Raw genomic sequence first — 23,357 nt, forward strand, 5'->3', positions numbered from 1 at the left:
ATTAATTCAGCTAGACTCAAATATGCATACGGAAATTTATTAGGGGATAAAGATAATAAATTAAAAATGAATCATTAAAAACAATAAGGCTGGGGGACTTCCCAGGTGGCGCAGTGGATAGGACTCTGAGCTCCCAACGCAGGGGGCCCAGGTTTGATCCCTGGTCCAGGAGCTAGATACTACCTGCATGCCGCAACTAAGAGTTTGCATGGCGCAACTAAGACCCAATGCAACCAAATAAATAAATATTAATTTAATAAAAATAAGGCTGGATTCCTACTTCACTTATACTAAAATAAGTTCTTGACAGATTAAAAAAGTTTAACCAAAATATGGAACAAAAGTACTAGAGGAAAATGTGTAGAATAATCTTAGAGTGAGGAAGTCTTTTATAAGCATATCATGAAATTCAGAAACCAAAAGTGAAAATATCAAGAAAATAGACTACATAGATTTTTGTAAATATCTGCATAACAACAACAATAATGATAATTAACATAATCAAAAGAGAGACTGGGAGAAAATATACATTATGCATGAGAGACAAAGAGCTAATTGCCATGCTACATAAGGAACTTTTGAAAATCAATAGGGAAAAAGCCAATAAACAGAAATTGAATATTGGACTTCCCTGGTGGCACAGTGGTTAAGAATCCGCCTGCCAATGCAGGGGACACGGGTTTGAGCCCTGGTCTGGAAAGATCCCACATGCCGCAGAGCAGCTAAGCCCGTGTGCCACAACTACTGAGCCTGAGCTCTAGAGCCCATGAGCCAGAACTACTTGGAGTCCGTGTGCCTAGAGCCCCTGCTCCGCAACAAGAGAAGCCACCTCAATGAGAAGCCTGCGCACCGCAACGAAGAGTAGCTCCCGCTCGCCACAACTAGAGAAAGCCCGCACGCAGCAACGAAAACCCAATGCAGCCATAAATAAATAAATAAGAAATTGAATACTGACATTAAAAAGCAATTCAGTTGGGAGTTTGGGGTTAGTAGATGCAAACTATTGTATATAGAATAGGTAAACAACAAGGTCCTGCTGTATAGCACAGGGAACTATATTCACTATCCTGTGATAAACCATAATGGAAAAGAATATGAGAAAGAATGTATATATGTTTAACTGAATCACTTTGCTGTAGAGCAGAAATTAACAGAACATTGTAAATCAATTATACTTGAATATATGTTTTTTTAAAAAAGAAATTCAAGATGACAAAATTTGAATGGCCAAAACACGTGACAAAATATTCAACCTCACCATTAGTCAACAAAATGAAATTGACACTATTTTAAGTTCTCTAACAGATTGAAAAATCTTTAAAGATATTTTTTAATTAATAATTTTTGTCTGTTATGTTAACTGTTGTATTTACTAGTCAAGATAGGCTAGTTTACACTACGTTAACACATTAAATCCAAGATCTCAGTGGCTTCACTTTAAGAAGTTTTACTTCCCTCTCCTACAGGTCAACCAGCCAGGGCTCTGCTTTACAGTTACCACAGAAAGCCAGGTAAAGGAGGTTCCTCCATTCTGTAACTCCAAGAATATCTAATAAAAGGACATTCCAGGCAGAGGAAACACCAAGTGCACAGAACACGTGCCTAGGCAGCCTGATGGGCTCAAGCATCTGCAAGAAGTCTAGTGTGGCTGAAAAGAATAAAATAGGGAAGTGGGAGGTAGGAGGTGAAGCCGGAGAGGGGAGGGGTGGGCATGTGGGGATGGAGGTCTGTTAGGGCCATTTAGGCCACGTGATAACTTTGGATTTTATTCTTGGCGTCTCTGCACATTGCACTACACCACCACCCACTGAATAACCTTTTTAAGACATAGATCAGATTGTTTTCCTACTTTCTTACAACCTGTCAATAACTTCTGGTCTACATGACCATACATGATCTTTGTCCCACCTTTGACTCCGCTCACATTGTCAGCCTCTCACCTCAAAAAGACATACAGACAGACACATGTAGACACACAGACACACACACACAATCTTAATTAGGTCTCCATGTTTTCCTTTCTCACAGCATTTTACACCTTTATTTTTCTAGCGTTTTTTATGTGTGATTACCATCATTTACTTCATGTCTGTCTCCTTACACTCAAGTATAAACTTAAGTTTTTCACCTCTGTGTATCTGCTCCAGACTCAGCACCTGGCACAGAATGGATATTTTGTAAATATTTTTTGAATATATGAATCAATGAGTAAATGAATGTATTAAAATCAATATCAAAAGCAGAATTTGGGCTTCCCTGGTGGCGCAGTGGTTGAGAGTCCGCCTGCCGATGCAGGGGACACGGGTTCGTGCCCCGGTCTGGGAAGATCCCACATGCCGCGGAGCAGCTGGGCCCGTGAGCCATGGCCGCTGAGCCTGCGCGTCTGGAGCCTGTGCTCCGCAACGGAAGAGGCCACAACAGTAAGAGGCCCGCGTACCGCCAAAAAGGCAGAATTTATTGGTGAACTTATTTCATTCTTACTAAATTCTCAATTGTGTAAGTACATGAATATAATACTTTTTTGATTGTTTTTTCCCCCAAAGTAGACTTTGTTCTAAACAATCCAAATTAATAAGGTATGTGTTTGTCATTATTCTGTTGCTAAAGATAACTGGTTTGCTCTTCTAAGCACCAGTGATTGAAGAGACAGCACACCTTAACTGTGAAAAGAAATCACTATAGGAAAAGGCAGAATAGTAGAAAAAGTGTAGAAAGAGTCCATTTCTGTTGATGATTGCTAATAGCGAAATTGAAGTATGTATATTTAAAGAACAAATATTCAAAATATTTATGTTGAAGATGAAAACACTGACCAAAACTAGCCTTTGTTTGTGTCAGACTATTTTTATGTTGTACTGGCAAGAAAATTTGCATTCTAGGAGGTAACATATTTCTAGGCAACTTAAGATGGCACTCTGCTTAAGGATTTTTTTTTTAAATAGCTTTATTTATATATAATTCACATACCATAAAACTCAATTTAATTGTACAGTTTGTACAATTTAATGGTTTTCAGTAGATTGACAGAGCTGTGCAGCCATCACCACCATTCAGTGACCATTGCCAAATTCTCTGAAGTGACCATTGGAATTGTCAGGTTGGTGGAGTGAGGGTACAGAAGTTCAACTGAAGGGTGAGGAGAGAGAATGGAAAATAAAGACATGGATGCCAATACTGTAGAAAATTCTTCCAAATACTTTTCCTGTGAAGGGGTTAAGTAAAGGCATGGAAGCTGGAGAGTGATAGAAGATCCCAGGAGAATTGTAAGTTTGGGTTTTAGGTTTTGTTTTGTTTTAGCAGGTCCAATATTAGATCATGTTTATATGATAGTGGGCATGATCCATTAACCAGTGGGAGGTGTTATGGGTTGATATGTTGAAGTCCTAAGCTGCAACACCTCAGAATGTGATCTTTTTTGGAAACAGGGCCATTGACCAACTCACATTTACCAGGGCAGGGATGTATAATTCTCCTAAAGGGAGGTACACTGCGAGTTTCATGGCCCAGCCTAACATCAATGGAGGTGAGAAGTATAATCCTCCCCTTGGAATTACTGTATTTGAAGAATAATACAAGGTGCTGCACCTTGTAAGGAGTAAAGGCAAGGGATACGAGTACATAAGTATTTATGTTGGAAAATTTAATAGAGGAAGGATGAGGAAGTCCCTGTCTGACTGCTTCAATTTTCAGTGAAGTATGTGGTAATGCCATCAGCTGAGGGTGATAAGGAATGAGGGATACATGAGTCAGGACTTTGAGGAGAGGCCTGAGCTAAAATTATATGTTATCACTTTTTAGCTAATGTGGGGAAACTTTTTAAACTTTTTAAAAAAATATTTATTTTTGGCTGCATTGGGTCTTTGCTGTGGCGCACAGGCTCTTCTCTAGTTGTGGTACGCAGGCCTCTCTCTAGTTATGGCGCACAGGCTTAGTTGCCCCGTGGCATGTGCGATCTTAGTTCCCTGACCAAGGATCGAACCTGCATCTCCTGCATTGGAAGGTGGATTCTTAACCACTGGACCACCAGGGAAGTCCCCTTTAAAACTTTTTATTATAAAAATTTTCAAACTTACAGAAAAGTTTAAAGAAAAGCTTAATGGATACCATTATACCTTCTACCTAATATTGTTTGGTTATTATATCTTATTAGTTTTATTTTCATCTAAATCAACACTTCTACTTTTTTAAAAGAATTAAACCTTTATTATTTTTTTAAGGCAGTTTTAGGTTCATAGCAAAACTGAAGGGAAGTTACAGAGGTTTTTCAAATACCCACCGCCCTCACACATGCACAGCATCCCCATTATCAACATCCCCCATCAGAGTGGTACATTTGTCACAACCGATGAATCTATGCTGACAAATCATAATCACCCAAATCCCATAATTTACATTATGGATCACTTGTGCTGTTGTACAGTCTATGGGTTTAGACAAATGTATAATGACATGTATCTATCACTGTGGTATCATACAGGGTATTTTCACTGCCCTAAAGATCTTGTGCTCTGCCTATTTATTCCACCCCACCCTTCACCCCCTGGCAACCACTGATCTTTTTACTGCCTCCATAGTTTTGCCCTTCCCAGAATGTTATATATTTGGAATCATACAGTGCGTAGTCTTTGCAGATTGGCTTCTTTCACTTAGAAATATGCATCTAAGATTCCTCCTCTAGGACTTCTCTGGTGGCGCAGTGGTTAAGAATCCACCTGTCAATGCAGGGGACACGGGTTTGAGCCCTGGTCCGTGAAGATTCCACATGCCGTGGAGCAACTGAGCCCGTGTGCCACAACTACTGAGCCCGCATGCCACAACTACTGAAGCCCGCATGCCTAGAGCCCATGCTCCGCAACAAAGAGAAGCCACTGCAATGAGAAGCCCATGCACCGCAACCAAGAGTAGCCCCCGCTGGCCGCAACTCGAGAAAGCCTGTGTGCAGCAACAAACACCCAAGTCAGCCAAAAATTAATTAATTAATTAATTAAAAAAAAAAAGATTCCTGCTCTATGTCTCCTCATGGTTTGAGAGCTAGTAATTTTTAGTGCTGAATGAGCTTCCATTGTCTGGAGGTCTGGATGTACCACAGTTTATTTATCCATTCACCTACAGAAGGATATCTTGGCTGCTTCCACGTTTGGGCAATTATGAATAAATCTGCTATAAACATATGTGTGCAGGTTTTTGTGCAGACATTCCTACTTTTTTTTTCCGTCACTTTGGCTTTTTGAAGATACCAATGATGATACCAATTATCTGATTATTTTCTTCAGGGAGTCATTTAATATTCCACTAAGCTTTGTGTTTTCTGTAAAGTGAATTTTTTTTGAGACTTGATTAGATTGACGATGCTGTGTATTCCATATTGTAACACATTAGATGACAAAAGATCATCTCAATATTAGTGATTTTATGTTTTCCCATTTGTTAGAGTGGTACTTTTTTTACCCTTTGCAATAGTAAGTCATCTTTGGGGTCCTACTTTGGAATCTGTAAATATCCTGAAACCTAACAACTTTCACCAAATTGCCTCCATTGACGTTCCTCATCTAAATCAATTATCACATCGGATGCAGCAAAGTGGTAAAGATGGTGTTTGAATTCATGAAATTCAGTGAGCTCATGTAGGAAGAGAGTGTGGATAAAGAAGAAACGGTTAATCCCTTACTCACCCCAACAGTTACAAGTATAGTGCAGGATGGTTCAGCAAAGGAGTGAGGAAAGAAACAGGTGAAAGGAAAACCAAGGAAATGGCCTCAGCGGTCTAGAAATGAGAGCTTTCAAGAAAGAGGAAGTTGTGAATTAGAGTAAGATGGAACTAGAGAAGTGTCCATTGGATTTGGCAAGATAGAATTCACTGGAGAAATTAGCAGGAGACTTCACAGAGGACTGGGGACAGAAACCAAACTACAGTGGGTTAGAGTATATGAGAACTAACAAAGGAGAAAGAGCCATACTATGTACCTTTTTCAGAGGTGGCTTTAAGTATCTCTAGCTTAGGCATGTCAATAAACATTTATTGGCTTTCACAAACTTTACATTTATTTTTTTCCTTTGGTCATTTCTCTCAATGTGAACTTTTTTTATTTTTAAATGTCCTAATGTCAGTGGATTATTTTTTTTAATTTATTTAATTAATTTATTTAATTATTTTTGGCTACGTTGGGTCCCCGTTGCTGCTTTCTCCAGTTGCCTCGAGCTGGGGGCTACTCTTCATTGCGGTGTGTGGGCTTTTCATTGCAGTGGCCTCCCCTGTTGCAGAGCACGGCATCCAGGCACGTGGATCCCAGCAGTTGTGGCTCGTAGGCTCCAGAGCGCAGGCTCAGCAGCTGTAGCGCACAGGCCCAGTTGCTCCACAGCATGTGGGATCTTCCCGGACCAGGGCCCGAACCCATGTCCCCTGCATTGGCAGGCGGATTCTTAACAACTGCGCCACCAGGGAAACCCCTCAACGTGAGCTTTGAAGTGTAGCATGGTGGGATAAGATCTTGAAATACTAACCTTCATGGTTTTTACATTTCTTACTGCACTTCCTTAATTTTTCCTACCCAGGTGGCAAGCATCCGTAGAGCCAGGAGGAGAATTAGGATGATTCAAGTGAAAGTACACAGAAACAGCAAATATTTTTTCTGCTGTTGTTATTCTCTTGAATCTAGAGCTAACAGGGACTGTGAAGTGAATGGGGGAGGGAGAGGATCAATCAATTCCAGCTCAGGGAGAATGGATAAACGTGACTGAGCTGGAGATAGAAGGTATTGAAGCCACCCTCTCTGTTGTAACAGTCTCCAGAAAATCTAGTCGACAAAATTTGATTTGTGATTGAGGTTCAGATGACGTCTAACTTAAAGGACTAGTGAATGAGCTAGACTTGGAGTCCTAACTAAAACCTTTGTAATGAGAGTAGATGTCTCAATGTCTTTAGACTCTGGGGCCTTATCTTTTACACTGCCTCCACCCTCCTGGGCCCCACCCTGTACAATGTGGTGTTCATGTAGAAGTCATGAATGGCAGCAAGAAGAGAGGATGTGGTAGAAGGGTTCCAGGGAGAGTGGGGAAGGTGGCAGGGCATCCCAAACTGCAGACAATCCCCTCTTGTCATTAGTGTGGAGCATGGACGGGTATTCACGGTTAAGGGCTATGATGGAGAGATAGGGCCTGAGTGGAACTAGACACACCCCAAGCTTCTCATCGCTTGGATTTTTACCTGTCAGCCCAACACACACAGGCCAGGTCCTGCATGTTCCTTGGCAGGTAGCATGGCAAAAACCTTGAGGCAAAAGTTTGGAGGCTTAATAAACAGACCGAAGTTTAGCTCATTCCTCCCAAAGAGATCTCATCCACACCTTCAGTACACTCTAGCCTGACACTCCCTCAGGAATGCAGTCCACTCATATCAGAGCTGAATTCTGAAAGATCTAAAATCTCCCCCTAGATATCCTCTTCTTTTGCAGAAAGCCAGGACTATTACCACTACTACTACTACTACTGCTACTACTACTACTAACTACTACTACTTAGCAACTTTATGGAAAGTTAACCTCATTGGCCACTCACTCACGTAGCTGGTGTAAACCCTTGCTGGTCATTTATTATCATCTGTACCTTCATCCCCATAACACTATTAAAGCTGCGCTCCTTTTTCTTCAGAGTAGTTAAATGACTTTGTAATGTTACATTTATAAGGATGACTGATTGTCTTTCTAGCTATACTGTAAACTCTGAAGACAGGAATTGTCTTGGTTCTTTCTATAGCCTCTAGCACAGTGGTTATTTAAAAAATCTTGATAGTTGCTAAATGACTCTAACGTTCGGGCAGATCTCACTGATCCTAAAGATCAATTACCATCGGCACAGTCATCATTTCCAGATGTGTGTCTCTAGCTCAGAGCCTTTTCCTGAGGGCGTATGTATGCAAGATTCTACCTGACATCTCCACTTCCTCAAATTCAGTGTGTATCAAACCGGAAGTGTCAACTTGCCTATGCAAATGTGCTTTTTTAACCCAAGTTCTTTATCTCAAGGAATAGTATGGTCTTTCCTCCAACTTCCCAAGCCAGAAAGCCTTGAATTCTTCCTCAGGCCAGAGGCCACATTTTACCCTTACATGGAGTATTGTTTTTTTTTTTTTAAGCAACTAGACAGTGTCTAACTATATACGAGGTATTCATAAATAGTATTGGATGAATAGTCTGACTTCAGGTTTATTCCCATTCAATTAATTTCCTACTCAGCAGTCAGAGTGATGTTCTGAAACACATACCTGTTGCTGCTCTAATACCCTTTAATGGCTCACCATTGTCCACAGGTTAAAGATCAAACTCTTATTGCATGTTTTGCTCTTTATGATTCACACAATCAGATCTACTTACCCTTGCAGTTTAACTCCTCACCACTTTTCTGCTGGTGATACTGAATGTTCAGTTTCTCAAATATGCCAAACTCTCCTACCTTCCCATTTCATGTAATTTACATTTGCACTGAATCCTCATATCCCCAGCCCCCTTCATCTGACTCACTCCTACTAATTCTTGAGGTTCTATCTTAGCACTCACCTCCTGACCTGACCTGGACAAGGTTAGAGACTCCTGGCTAGATCACTAAGTACTTAGCTAATCAAGCACGTACTTAATCAGGCACTTAGTTAATCAAGGACTACATTGTCTTTTGCTACCAAACAGTTTTGTAGAGAATATTCTTATACTGAATTCTATCCATATTTGTATGGATATCTGAAAGATTAAGTCCTAGAAGAGGAATTTCTGGATCAAAGAGCACATGATTTTTGACTTTAACAGATACTGTCAAGATGATTTTTATGGGGACTTCCTTGGTGGCGCAGTGGTTAAGAATCCACCTGCCAATGCAGGAGTCATGGGTTCGAGCCCTGGTCCGGGAAGATCCCACATGCCATGAAGCAACTAAGCCTGTGCACCACAACTACTGAGCCTGCGCTCTAGAGCCTGTGTGCCACAACTACTGAAGCCCTCAAGCCTAGAGCCCATGCTCCACAACAAGAGAAGCCACTGCAATGAGAAGCCCACACACCACAACGAAGAGTAGCCCCTGCTCATCACAACTAGAGAAAGCCCACACGAAGCAACAAAGAGCCAATGCAGCCAAAAATAAATGAATAAATCAGTTAATTTTAAAAAACGATGATTTTTATGATTAAGTTGTATGATATGCCATTTCCTCCTACCTTCACCTTAGTGTGTCATCAAAGTTTTGATCATTGTTAATCTGATATGGAAAGATTAACATTTCATCTTACTTTGCATAACTTGGATGATGAGTAAGATTATCTTCTCAAAAATGAAGAACATTTGCATTTCTTCTTTTAAGTTACATCTATATGGATCTGGTTTACTTATTGATTTAAAAAAGCCTCTGATCAGAGGAAATTTGCATTGCATGACTTTGTGTTTGTCATTTTATTATGGAATTTTTCTACATCCAGATTCTTTTACTTTTTAAGAAATCACAGCTATCTTTTCTGGCTTCATAATCTTCTTTAGAAAGGCTCTCCCTTTTGAAATTATAAAGACATTCTCCCACATTATCTTGTAATAGTTTTCTAGTTTTTTTAATTAAAAAAAAATTTATTAGAGTATAGTTGACTTACAATGTTTTGTTAGTTTCTGCTGTACAGCAAAACAGAAATAGAGTCACAGATGTAGAAAACAAACTTATGGTTGCCGGGGGGTGGGGGGCGTGGGGGTGGGGGCGGGGAAGCACAGCAGGGTGAAGAGGGATAAATTGGGAGACTGGGATTGACAAATCCAGTCATATCAAATATGATATATATCAAATAGATAACTAACTATATATCAAATAGATAACTAACAAGGACCTACTGTATAGCACAGGGAACTCTTCTCAATACACTGTGATGACCTATATGGGAAAAGAATCTAAAAGAGAGTGGATATATGTATATCGTTTTTTTTTTTTTTTTTTAATTTAAATCTGGAGTTTATTTTTGGTTTGAGAGTGAGGTAAAAGATGCAACTTCTTTCCAACGTGTGGAAAGCCAGTTATCTCAAAATCATTTGTTGAATAATCTACATTTTTAGGAAATTCCACCATTGTTATTTTAAGTTTCTTTGTGAAGTAGAAGTTGCTATCATCTGCTGAGGGGAGGTGGTAAAGTCTGAGGTTTGAGAAAAATTAAAAATGGGAAAGAAAAAGAAACAATAATGTTAGATGACATTAAGAGCCTAGTTAAGGTAGAAAGCAGGACCTTGCCATGGCCACCAACTCTGAAATTAGACGATTTTCTTTAGTAGTGCTTGACAGCCTGGGTACAAAAGCATAAGATACAGACATTTGAATCTGTGAAGTGTTGAATTTAATAGGGAGGTGGAAGGAAAAAGAATGGAAAGATAGAGGGTAGAGTGATGGAACATTGAGTCTAAGATAAGTAGTAAAGGGAATTAAATAGAAGGTAGTCTGGTAACAACTCACTCTAAAACCTTGTGGCTTAAATGGCAACATCTATTTTGTCCACAAATCTGTAATTTGGGTAGGGTTCAGCCCAGGCCATTCATTGCTGCTTCACACCTGGGGCAGCTAACTCCAAGGATGGGAATCAACTGAAGGTGAATGGCTTCCAAGAATGAGTATCCAAGAACACGAGGGAGACACTGTATCATCTTTGATGAATATGGTAGACAAGCTAATGACTCCACCACATATGCCCACATCCTAATCTCTGGAACCTGTTAATAGGTTACTTTACATGGCAAAAGGGACTTTGCAGATGTTACTAAATTAAAGACTTTGAGATTGGGGGATTATACTTGATTATCTATGTGGGTCCAGAGTAATCAAACGAGTCCCTATAAGAAGGAAGTAGGAGGGTCAGAATCAGAAAAGATGTGACAGTAGAAGCAGAGATTTGAGTGATATGCTTTGAAGAGGGAGGAAGGGGCTATGGACCAAGGAATGCAGGTGACCACCAGAATCTGAGAAAGACAAGGAAACTGATTTGTCCCGGGAGCCTCCAGAAAGAATGCAGCCCTGCCAACACCTTGATTTCAGCCCCATAACATGCATTTTATACTTCTCACCTCCAGAATTTTTAGATAATAAATTTGTGATGTTTTAAACCACTAATTTTGGGGTCAATTTGTTACAGCAGCAATATGAAACTAATATAGATGACTTAGCTACTGAAGTTACATAGTGCCACTTCCACTATAGTTAATGGGCCTTCCCAATTCATGGCGTGGGGAGGAAACAGACCACTGTCTCGCAATGGAAGAGAATGTCACTTCAAAGAAGAGCGTGTTGGTTAGGAGATATTATTGTGGCCATCTCTGGAAAATATTATTTGCAGTAGGAGGAAAATTGGGATCAACTTGATTAGTTGAGACCTATATGTTCAGAAGCCCAGTCTTCAGGAGCTGAGTACTTGTAAATCTTTATTAGGGCTTAACCGTGAACACTTTCCAATATGTGGCTTTTCAAGATTGGGTGCTTCTCAGAAATTATAGGCGCTCTGGAGTAGTGTTAGCCAAAATATGGGAATATATTTTGAAGCTGTTCCAAATATCTATTAAAACTGCTAATAAATGGAATTTAGTACTTTATATAATGAGATAAAGGGGTTGTCTACCATTTCATACTTGAAGGATTGTATAATGCTGGGGATGAAAGGGGTTAGGTGGGGACAAGAAAATAAGGTTTGGGACTTGACATTCTCAATCTGAAACCATCATACATGTGGTACCAAAGATTCCTCCTAACAAGTGTCCCATTTTCCTCATAATCTCAAAAGGGAAGAAATCATTAGCATCTACAAAAAAGGGCATATTTTTTTTCCCTTAAGGGATTTTCTTCTGTTAATAATTTAAAAACAAACACATTCTGAAACCCTTCCCCCAAAACAAAGCTCAAAATTTTCTAAGAATGAAAACTAATTTCCTTTGAACAAATCTTAACTAAAAATAATGCATGTAAAAATGAACAGGTCTTACTAGTCTGTCATACAGAGTGAAGTAAGTCAGAAAGAGAAAAACAAATACCTTATGCTAACACATATATATGGAATCTAAAAAAAAAAAGGTTCTGATGGCAGGACAGGAATAAAGATGCAGACATAGAGAATGGACTTGAGGACATGGGGAGGAGGAAGGGTAAGCTGGGATGAAGTGAGAGAGTAGCACTGACATATATACACTACCAAATGTAAATAGATAGCTAGTGGGAAGCAGCTGCATAGCACAGGGAGATCAGCTCAATGCTTTGTGACCACCTAGAGTGGTGGGATAGGGACGGTGGGAGGGAGACGCAAGACGAAGGGGATATGGGTATACGTACAGCTGATTCACCTTGTTATTCAGCAGAAACTAACACAACATTGTAAAGCAATTATACTCCAATAAAGATGTTAAAAAAAAAGAATTAAACACACACACACACACACACACACACACACACAAATGAACAGGTCTTAGGTCAATAAAAAATAAATCTAAAAAAAAAAATCCCCAAAGACCCCAAAAAGTTCTTCAGAAATAAAGCCATTTAAAACCAGTAGCCCAAGAGACAAGAATAATCACAATACTAAAACTTTAGTTTCAGAATGAACTACTTTTTAAGAGCTTTACTGAAGTATAACTGACATAATAAACTGTATGTATTTAAAGTGTACAATTTGAACAATTTGGCTCACTTAAAAGTGTGATAATTGATTTCCAACCATTTATGGGTTTTCGAGATTTTTGCTATTGATTTCTAATCCAATTCTATTGTGGACAGAGAACATACTTGGTTTGACTGGAATCCATTTAAATTTATTGAGACTGTTTTCATGGTCCAGTGTATAACCAATCTTGGTAAATTTTGTGTGCTCACTTAAAAAGTATTCTGCTGGTGTTAGGTGATGTCTATAAATGTCAATTTGATCAAGTTGGTTCACAGTATTTTTTAAATCTTCTATGTTCTTTCTCATTTTCTATTTATTTGTTCTACAATTTAATGAGGGAGGCTATTGATATCTCTGACTATAATTACAGATTTTTCTACTTCTCCTTGTAAATCTATCAATTTAAAAAAATATGTATTTATTTTTGGCTGCGTTGGGTCTTTGTTGCTGCGTAAGGGCTTTCTCTAGTTGTGGCGAGCAGGGGCTGCTCTTCTCTGCGGTGCGCGGGCTTCTCATTGCGGTGGCTTCTCTTGCTGTGGAGCATGGGCTCTAGGCGCGCGGGCTCAGTAGTTGTGGCACACAGGCTTAGTTGCTCCGTGGCATGTGGGATCTTCGCAGACCAGGGCTCAAACCCATGTCCCCTGCATTGGCAGGCAGATTCTTAACCACTGTGCAACCAGGGAAGTCCAAATCTATCAATTTTTGATTCATGTATTTTGAGACCATGACTGGGTACATAAATGTTTAGATTTTGGCCTCCTGATGAACTGACTCATTTATCATTATGAAATGAACTTCTTTATATTCCCAGTAATATTCTTTGCTCTGAAATCTATTTTGTCTGATATTAATACAGCTACTCTAGTTTTTGTTTTCAATTGGTTAACATTATCATGGCATATCCTTTTTTTTTTTTTTTTGTGGTAAGGATATTTAACAGATCTACCCTCTAAGAAAATTTTAAGTGTAAAATACAGTATTTTAATTATAGGCATGATGTTGTAGAGCAGATCTCTAGAACTTACCTTGCATAACTGAGATTTTATGCCTGTTGATTAGCAACTCCCCACTTCCCCCGCCACCCAGGCCCTGGCAACCACCATTGTATTCTCTGCTTCTATGATTCTGTTTTAGATACCTCATATAAGTGGAATCATGCAGTTTTTGTCCTTTGGTGATTAATTTAGTTTACTTGGCATAATGTCCTCAAGATTCATCCATTTCTTGCACATGGCAGGATTTCCTTCTTTTTAAAGGATGAATAATATTCCATTGCAGGTATGTATCACATTCTCCTTATCCATTCCCACATCTTGGCTATTGTGAATAACAACGCAATGAATGTGGAAGTGTAAATAACTCTTTGAAATCCCGATTTCAATTATTTAGGATAAATACCCATAAGTGGGATTGCTGGATCATATTGTAGTTCTATTTTTAATTTTTTGAGGAAGCTCCATCCTATTTTCCATAGCGTCACACCATTTTAAATTTCCACCAACAGCGTATAAGAGTTCTATTTTTTCTACACCCTTGCCAATACTTACTTTGCTTCTTTTGTCATGCAGAAAGTTTTTAGTTGCATCTAGTCCCACTTGTCCATTTTTGCTTTGCTTGACTGACCTTTTGGTATCATAACCAAGAAATTGTTGCCAAGACCAATGTCATTAAGTCTTTTCCATGTTTTGTTACCGTAGTTTTAGTTTAAGGTCTTACGTTTAAGCCTTTAATCCTTTTTTAGTTGACTTTTGTGTAGTGTAAGGTAAGGTTCCAATTTCCTTCTTTCGCATTTGGATATCCAGTTTTCCCAACACTATTTGTTGGAGAGACTATTCTTTCCCCATTTCCAAACGGAATTTGTCTGTATTGCTGTTGAATCAGTGTGTTTGTGGGAGGAAGGAGGGCCCAGGTCTTCCTCTCCCTTCAGCATGGTGTATCTTTTAACACCCTTGTACTTTTCACCTGTTTTTGTCATTATATTTGAAGTGTATTTTTGTTGGCAGCATATAGTCAAGTCTTGCTTTTTAATCTAATTTGATCATTTCTGCATTTTAATTGAGGTATACAGACCATTTACATTTAATGTGACTATTGATATGGTTAAGTTTAAATTCATCATACTGCTATTTGATTTCTTTTTGACCCCTCTGTTCTGTTTTCCTTTTCCTCTTTTTCTGCCTTTTTTTGAATTAATTGAATATTTTTTTATGATTCCGTTTTATCTTCTTTGTTGGTTTATTGGCTACAAGTGTTTTATTTTAGTGATTGTGTTAGGGTTTACAGTACACATTGTTAAGTTACCAGTCTGTCTTCAAGTAACATTATACCACTTTACATATAGTATAAGGAACTTACAATCATATACTTGCATTCTCCCCTCCAGGGCTTTGAGCTATTGCTGTCATACTCTAATTTTAAGTATGTATAAACTACAGACCACATTGCTATTCTTTTTGTTTAAACAGTCAATTATATTTTAAAGACACTAATAAGAAAAAAGTTTTTTATGTCTGAAAGTAAGTTTTCATCTTTGCTTCTGAGAACTATTTTTGTTGAGATAGTTTTAGGTTGAGTTTTTCTTTATCATTGCTTTTCAGCAATTTGTGATGTTTCATATTTACTGTTCCTAGATTTCTAGTTTTCATCATATTTGGAAATGTTTCCACCAGTATTTCTTCAAATGATTTTTCTGTCCCCTCCTTCTATCTTCTGGGAACTCTGATTACATATATATTAGGCTGCTTGAAGTTGTCCCAGAGCACCTTGGTGTTCTGTTCATTTTTAGAATCTGGTTTGATTAGATGTTACTTTACAATTTACTTTTTTGAGTGCTTGATATTTTTATAAGCCTATAACTTTTCTTGAGCTTTGTTCTGGGATGTAATAATTAAGTTTCTTAGAGGCTGATCCTTTGGGGTCTTCCTTTTAAGATTTGTTAGGTGGGACTAGAGCAGTGCTCATTTTAGTACTAATTATTCCCCAGTACTGAACACTTCTGTATACCCTACTCAATGCCCTATTAATCATGAGGTTTTCCAGTTTGGCTTGTGGGAACAGGCAGTATTTTCTAGCCTGTGTGAACTTTGAGCACTGTTACTTTTCATTTTGGAGGGTGGCTCTTCCCTAGGCTTCAGGTAGTTTCCTTATATATACGACTAGTCAGTATTCAGGTGATTACTTGAGGGACCCTTTGTGTATCTCCAGAATTCTCCTTCCCTGCAATTTTCTCCTTTCTAGTACTCTGTCCTGCAATCTCTAGCCTCTTTCTCATCTCCCCAGGTCTCACTTCTGTCTTTTCAACTCAGTTCGGTGGGCTCTGCCTGAGTTTCCCTTCCCTGCATCATAGTTTGGAAACTCTCTCAAGGCTGTAAACAGCGAGCAACTGTAGGGTTCACCTTGATTTTCCTAAACTCTAAGGGATTGTTGTGTTTCTTATCTCATATCTAGCATCTTGAAAATCATTCTTTTGTATATTTTGTCATTTTGGATAGTTTTAGGGGTGTGTGTGTGTGTGTGTGTGTGTGTGTGTGTGTAGGGTAGGAGGAGGAGCAATAAATCTGATCGCTGTTACTCCATCTTGGCTAAAAGCAGAAGTCTTGAACTATTTCTTTTTTTTTTTTTTTGCGGTATGCGGGCTTCTCACTGTTGTGGCCTCTCCCGTTGCGGAGCACAGGATCCAGACGCACAGGCTCAGAGGCCATGGCTCACGGGCCCAGCCGCTCTGCGGCATGTGGAATCTTCCCAGACCGGGGCACGAACCCGTGTCCCCTGCATCGGCAGGTGGACTGTTAACCACTGCGCCACCAGGGAAGCCCTGAACTATTTCATTTTATTAGACAATTTTTCTAATTTCTACATTTCCTCTGAACTTAATTATGTATTAATATCTAATAAAATAATTTATTATGAAAAGTTATTCTTACTGTAATAGTCTCTGTTGGTCCATCAATGGGGAAACATTACAAAAAAGATGGACTATAATATCATACCAACTGTGTTAATCAGATATTTTAGATGGAGAATGACCACTTTCTAAGTAGTATATTACCATTAGTGATTCTGGAGACAAGTTGGGGAGGGGAGGGCAGAGACAATAAACACAGCTTAAATAGAAGGATTAACGTAACTTCATATAATACAAGTTGTATAATTGGGTCAATGACTTAATGTGTGATTTTATTTCATATTACTTAAATATAAATCAAACACCCAGGAATCAGGCAGATGCCAAGTAGCATAAGACAAATTCTCTAAAGAGGTTATGAGCAGAGTTTCTAAGAATTAACCGCAGTTTGTTAAAAATGCAGATTTTCAGACCAAATCCCAGATTTTAATTTAGGAGGACTGGGATGGGGTCTAGGAATCCATAAATTATTAACCAACTCAGTGACTTTGGTAAGAGATAAAGAGGTTGCTACAGAATTAAGCACACCTTTATTTCTTACTTGAACTGGATAAATGGATGATGGGTAGGACAGAACGAACATTATTAGGAGAATCAAAATAGAGGCAAGCCCAAGCCAAGGTATTTTAGCCCTTAAGGTTCAGATTAGACAAGACCTCCAATATCAAACTAAAAAACCTGGGGATTAGAGTCTTGAAACCACCTAAGGTTTCAGAATACAGAAATAATAGTTTGAGAGTCAGCATTTTTAAAAGAATATTGACTTGATGGGATGAGCTGCAAAGCTGGAAAGCCTGTCAGAAGGTTTAGAATGAGGTAATAAGGGTGAGCATCAAGGAAGAAGTACTGACAATAGAAACTAAAATGTCAGAGACATTTAGTAAATGTAAAAATTCTGAACTTCCTTTCACATATGTAAGGAGAGGAAGTTAATATTAAATACGAGATTTAAAAATATTCATTACAAACAATAATAACAACAAAAGTAGCAACAATAACAATAAAAATAATAAGAATGAAATAATCTTCAACAGGCTTTTCAGATGTTTACTTGCATGATTCTTGAAACTCCATTAAGAGCTTAGGAGCAGTTTGTATTGCCTGAAAGGAGTATTAAACAGCAGTGTTAGTTTTCTAAATTAAAATGAATTCATCAGTCATTATGAACTAAAAACAGGCACCTTCTATCTTCTCTAAGGCAGATGAAGCAATGCGTGCGCTCTTTAGCATAATTTTATTTATATTTCTTCATTCACTATTACAGCCAATTTCAGTTTATTGTCAAAGATACAGAGATTTGTAGTCAAGAAAGAAGGAAAATTTACTTCTTCAAAATTACAAATTGGACATTTAGGTTAAAAATGCCAAGGGGGGGCTCCCCTGGTGGCACAGTGGTTGGGAGTCTGCCTGCCGATGCAGGGGACACGGGTTCGTGCCCCGGTCCGAGAGGATCCCACATGCCGTGGAGCGGCTGGGCTCGTGAGCCATGGCCGCTGAGCCTGCGCGTCCGGAGCCTGTGCTCCGCAGTGGGAGAGGCCACAACAGTGAGAGGTCCGCGGACCGCAAAAAAAAAAAAAGCCAAGGGTATGATAGAGGGATTAACTCTGGTAGGGGGTGGGTAGGAGCAAAAAAGTCAGACAAGGTTTCAAGGAAGATATAACTTGAGCTGGGCTTGAAGGACAGATGGGATTTGAAGAAATGGAGAATAGAGAGTATGGAAGCAGGAAAGAAAAGGCATTTTATACAAAAAATCTCAGTAAGAATTTCTTTTATATCAGAAACTGTTAACAACTTTTCACAAAGATGGATAACTTGCTCAATGCTGTGAAAGGAAATCCAAAGGAAGACGAGACTTATGGACATTTATTCATTTCTTACCTTCTTTTAGCGGGGTTTTGAGAACAAAATTTTCTTTACTTTCATGAAGAAAAGACTTTGAAGGATCAAAGTGTTTGATACCCAGAACTTTATTCAATTCCTCCTGAAGTTTTGTTTCATGTTGTTTTCTTTTAGCAAGTTGAGCGCGGAGTTTTGACACCTCCTATATAAGAAAAAATACAGTCAATAAATAATTATTGAAGATCACGTTGGTGAAATGCATTACCAATGTTACTGACAATTCCAAAGTTGTTCATTTTTCGAAACTTAATGGCAAAAGCCTACTAGATATAGGCTTTCAGATTATAAATTACAAAACAACTTTGAACAGCGGCAACAAAGAAGACAAGTCATTTAAATCTTCTTGTCCCTCTACAGATACAAAGCTATGTTTCTGATAAAAGTTCAACACCAAATTAAATGCTGAGATCCACTACAAGCATGATAGCATGAGAAGCTCTGCTGACCTGTTCCCTAGTGATATAAAAAATTATAAAAAGGCAACCAATTAAAGCCTCTGAAAATGGTCTTAAGGTGAAACAGCAAGTGAAATATTTATTCAAGCAGATCCACAAAAAGGTGGTTAAAAAAGGCAGCGGTCTATTGTGTTTGAACCAGTCCTGTTCCCTTTCTCTCCAATCCCTGCTTAGCGAAGCAAAGCCTTTACATCAGACCCTTGCAGCCAAGTGCACAGGGCTCCCTCTTTCCCTAGCTCTCAGTCAGAGGCTTTTCCTGCCAGGAGGAGCAGGACATCAGCATCTCTCATCTTGCCCCCCAGCTACCTGTTGCTCTGAACCACAGCAAATGTTGTTGAGAGGTGGAAGGTCTTTTCTTCCAAGGAATGGAGGCCTTATCTCAGGTGCAGAGTGCTGAAAATACTGAGACCCTGATCACCCTTTCCCTGGCTCATGAGACAATGGTTTCAAACCAAGAGAGGCAAGGTGAGAGAACCTCAGGGTGCTCCCCATCTCTCTCTCCCCCCAAGTCTATTGAGCATCTAGCTACTGGGACAGAGGTGTCATTCAGAGAAAAGCTTGCCATTTTCCGCAAATCCAGCTCTGAAGCCTGGGCTCAGAAATTTTGCCTGGTGGGAGAAGCAGGCTATAAAACACAGAGCTCCTAATTTATTCCCAAAGGAACTGACTTCACTTGCAACAGAGCTTAGAGAAGTTCAAGCTGAAGGGTGCTCTCAAGAACAGTAGAGGGACTTCCCTGGTGGCGCAGTGGTTAAGAATCCACCTGCCAATGCAGGGACACGGGTTTGAGCCCTGGTCCAGAAAGATCCCACGTGCTGCAGAGCAACTAAGCCTGTGTGCCACAACTACTGAGCCTGTGCTCTAGAGCCTGTGAGCCACAACTACTGAGCCCGTGTGCCACAACTACTGAAGCCCATGTGTCTAGAGCCTGTGCTCTGCAACAAGAGAAGCCACCACAATAAGAAACCCATGAACTGCAACGACGAGTAGGCCCTGTTCGCCGCAACTAGAGAAAGCCCATGCGCAACAATGAAGACCCAATGCAGCCAAAAAAAAAAAAAAAAAAAAATAGAATAGTAGAATTTGTAGTGCAAGGGAATTGGAAAGTGATTCAAAATGTAGGCTAGGACTTCCCTGGTGGCGCAGTGGTTGAGAGTCCGCCTGCCAATGCAGGGGACGCGGGTTTGTGCCCCGGTCCGGGAAGATTCCAACCTGCCGCAGAGCGGCTGGGCCCGTGAGCCATGGCTGCTAAGCCTGCGCGTCCGGAGCCTGTGCTCCGCAACAGGAGAGGCCGCAACAGTGACAGGCCCATGTATCGCAAAAAAAAAAAAAAAAAAAAAAAAAAAAAAAAATGTAGGCTAAATGGTAGGCTGTCTGCTTTGTAGAGGAGAACTGCTGAATGAGACGAGAGGGAGGAGCCCTCCTGGAGTACTGACATAAGACACAATTCCAACAAAGGAGCCAGAATTAGATTGAATTAGTCTGTACAGCAACTTATTATGCCCCAGGGCATTGTTGAAAATAACAGAGGGATAAGCCAGCAGCTATGAGTGTTTGGGGAGAGAGGAAGACAGCCTTACCAAAACCAAAGTCATCTCAGGTGACTGTGGGCACACCCCAAACCGAACCTTCCTCAGTAGCAACATCAGAGGCACAAACTACTGGGGCTGGGGAGGAGGAATACACTTCACTAAATAAGAAATAACAACATACCTGGAAAGGGATAGCAGTACCCAGAGGTGCTACCACATCTTACCTAAAACATCCATTTTCCAACAAAAAATTACAAAGTATGCAAACAGGAAAGCATGACCTATATACTGGGAAAAAGCAGGCAACAAAAACTGTCCAAGAGAGTAATCAGATATTGAATTTATCCAAAAAAGATTTTAAAGCCATTATAAACATGTTTGCAGAAGTAAAGGAACTAAAAAAAGGGAGTATACTCAAATTACTAGAATCAGAAATGAAAGAGGGGACATTACTACTGATATTACTAAAATAAAAAGGATTGTAAGGGAATATTATGAACAATTGTATACCAACAAATCAAATAACTAAAATGAAATGAACAAGTTCCAAGAAATCCACAAACTCCTGAAACTGTCTCAAAAAGAAATAGTCAATCTGATAGACCTCTAATAAGCAAATAGATTAAACTAGCAATCAAAACCACCCACAAAGAAAAGCCCAGGTCCAGATGACTTTACCACTGAATTCTACTACACATTCAATAAAGAATTAATACCAGTTATTCACAAACTATTCCAAAAAAACGGAAAGGATGAAACACTTCCCAGCTCATTTTATGAGGTCAGCACTACCCTAATAAAATAAAACCCACCCCACCCCAATATCAATATCAACAGAACTAAATGTGATTTTACAAACCGATTTGAGTTGGCTGTTTTCATCTTTCAATTTCACAACATGCTTGATTTTTTGCTTTAGATTCTGATGACCCAATAATTTAGCATACGAATCTCTTAGTTTATTTAGCTGCTCCTGAGCCGCACCATGTTCATTCAACAAAGCCTGTTTCTCTGCTTCAAATGCATCCAGTTGTAGCTGAAAAATACATTTTTTTATAAAGTTAAGATTTAAAGCTGCTAAATCTTACTTGACTCATATAAACTATAAGTACAACTAAAGTGAAAGAAAATAAAAAGGCAAAAGATAAAAAAACATTATGCTGACTTACTCTTAGGGTTCTCCATAAATTGACCTTTTTTTTTTTTTTTAATTGACTCTTTTTAAAACAAGTTGTTTTTCATTTCAAAGATCATTATTAAAACAGAGGGAAAGAAATGAGGAAAGAAGCCCTGCTAGCCAGCTTAATCTGTATCAGCCACATCACCCCATTATAACTAATACTGTCTTCTGACCCTATTTAACTACCAAGATTAGCATTTATCCTTTTATGATCAGCGTATTAGAGAAACACTGAGAAAAATCATAACAAAGTAAGTGTCACAAATTTACATAGCTTAATGATCAAAAGTTCACATCAGCAGAGCCTTCTAAGCTATTAAATTTAAGAAGCTTATTAAAAGGTAATTTAAAAATTTTTAGTTTTAGTTTTGGCTGCCTTGGGTCTTCATTGCTACACACGGGCTTTCTCTAGTTGCGGCGAGCAGGGGCTGCTCTTCTTTGTGGTGGTTTGTCTTGTTGAGAAGCATGGGCTGTAGGTGCGTGGGCTCAGTAGTTGTGGCACACGGGCTTAGTTGTTCCACGGCACGTGGGATCTTCCCGGACCAGGGCTCAAACCCACGTCCCCTGCATTGGCAGGCGGATTTTTAACCACTGCACCACCAGGGAAGTCCCTAAAAGGTAATTTTTAAGCCTATAAAGATTACATTAAAAAAAATGTATGCATAGGGACTTCCCTGGTGGCGCAGTGGTTAAGAATCCGCCTGCCAATGCAGGGGACGTGGGTTCGAGTCCTGGTCCAGGAAGATCCCACATGCCGTGGAACAACTAAGCCCGTGTACCACAACTACTGAGCCCACATGCCACAACTACTGAAGTCTGCGTGCTCTAGGGCCTGCATGCCACAACTACTGAGCTCGCATGCTGCAACTACTGAAGCCCACTCACCTAGAACCTGTGGTCCGCAACAAGAGAAGCCACCACAATGAGAAGCATGCATACTGCAATGAAGAGTGGCCCCCGCTCACCATAACTAGAGAAAGTGCACACACAGCAACGAAGACCCAAGGCAGCCAAAAAAAAAAAAAAGTATGCATAATAATGCAATAAAATTTATAGGCTTTTTAAAATGGGAAGTTAAATTGTTACTGTAAAGGCACAGCAAAATGATCTTTCAGAAGAACCATGTCACTTTCATGACTGACAGGGAACAACATGAATTCTTAAATACAAGTAAGCTAAGTCCTAATTGACAGACCTGAAAAGGTTTTGTTTTATTATATAATTCGTCATAGAGGAGACGCCACTTATTCATTTCCTCAGTTAATTCTGCCGTTGATTTTTCTTTTCCAGCTTTTCTGTAAGGGAAAATTAAATTTTAAACCATAGTATACTAGAAAAAATAACTGAGACACATGGCATTTCGGTTCTAAACTTAAATTACCTTGCTTCTCCCTTTTCCAGTTGTTTCTTAAAGTCTTCGCCTTGTTGCTTGAGTTGGTTCTGCAAATCAGTTATTTTTTTAAGAGAAGAAACTGTGATTTCTTTAACTTCTGCTTCTTTAAGTGTTGATTTGGTCTGCAGATCTAGAAGCATCCTTGGGTTTGAGAGAGAAGAGTCCACTAAACAATTTACAGCCATTTTAGTTTCTTTAACTCAAGCAACTATCAAGAACTGTACTTTTTTAACTGTGTAAATTCTTAATTTGCAATTGAAGATCACACAAAGCAAGCCATGGGACTACAGTTTCCTGCATCACTTAGTAGCTGGCTTTCAACAACATTAAATTGTCTTAATGGTT

The 23,357-nt window shown here is 39.3% G+C and overlaps 1 protein-coding gene across 7 annotated transcripts in view; it reads right to left on the reverse strand.

Moving 5' to 3' along the window:
• HMMR (hyaluronan mediated motility receptor) overlaps positions 1–23,357 on the reverse strand; it is a 50,381-nt gene that overhangs the window by 3,676 nt on the left and 23,348 nt on the right. For 2 of the 7 annotated variants that reach the window (XM_027084368.1, XM_027084366.1), the window contains exons 14-18: positions 23,001–23,153; positions 22,815–22,914; positions 21,299–21,475; positions 18,432–18,594; positions 16,805–17,654 (exon numbers count right to left, since the gene is read on the reverse strand). In XM_027084368.1, the coding sequence (XP_026940169.1) occupies positions 17,635–17,654; positions 18,432–18,594; positions 21,299–21,475; positions 22,815–22,914; positions 23,001–23,153 (613 nt within the window). In that variant the 3' untranslated portion in view covers positions 16,805–17,634. Of the gene's footprint in view, positions 1–2,907; positions 3,127–16,804; positions 17,655–18,431; positions 18,595–21,298; positions 21,476–22,814; positions 22,915–23,000; positions 23,154–23,357 lie in introns of those variants that run through there. The other 5 variants (XM_027084369.1, XM_027084364.1, XM_027084367.1 and 2 more) reach the window with 5 other exon arrangements.

The sequence above is a fragment of the Aethalodelphis obliquidens genome, unplaced genomic scaffold (genome assembly GCF_003676395.1).
Source record: "Aethalodelphis obliquidens isolate GAN/ISIS:26980383/991018 unplaced genomic scaffold, ASM367639v1 scaffold52, whole genome shotgun sequence".
NCBI classification, from domain to species: Eukaryota; Metazoa; Chordata; class Mammalia; order Artiodactyla; family Delphinidae; genus Aethalodelphis; species Aethalodelphis obliquidens.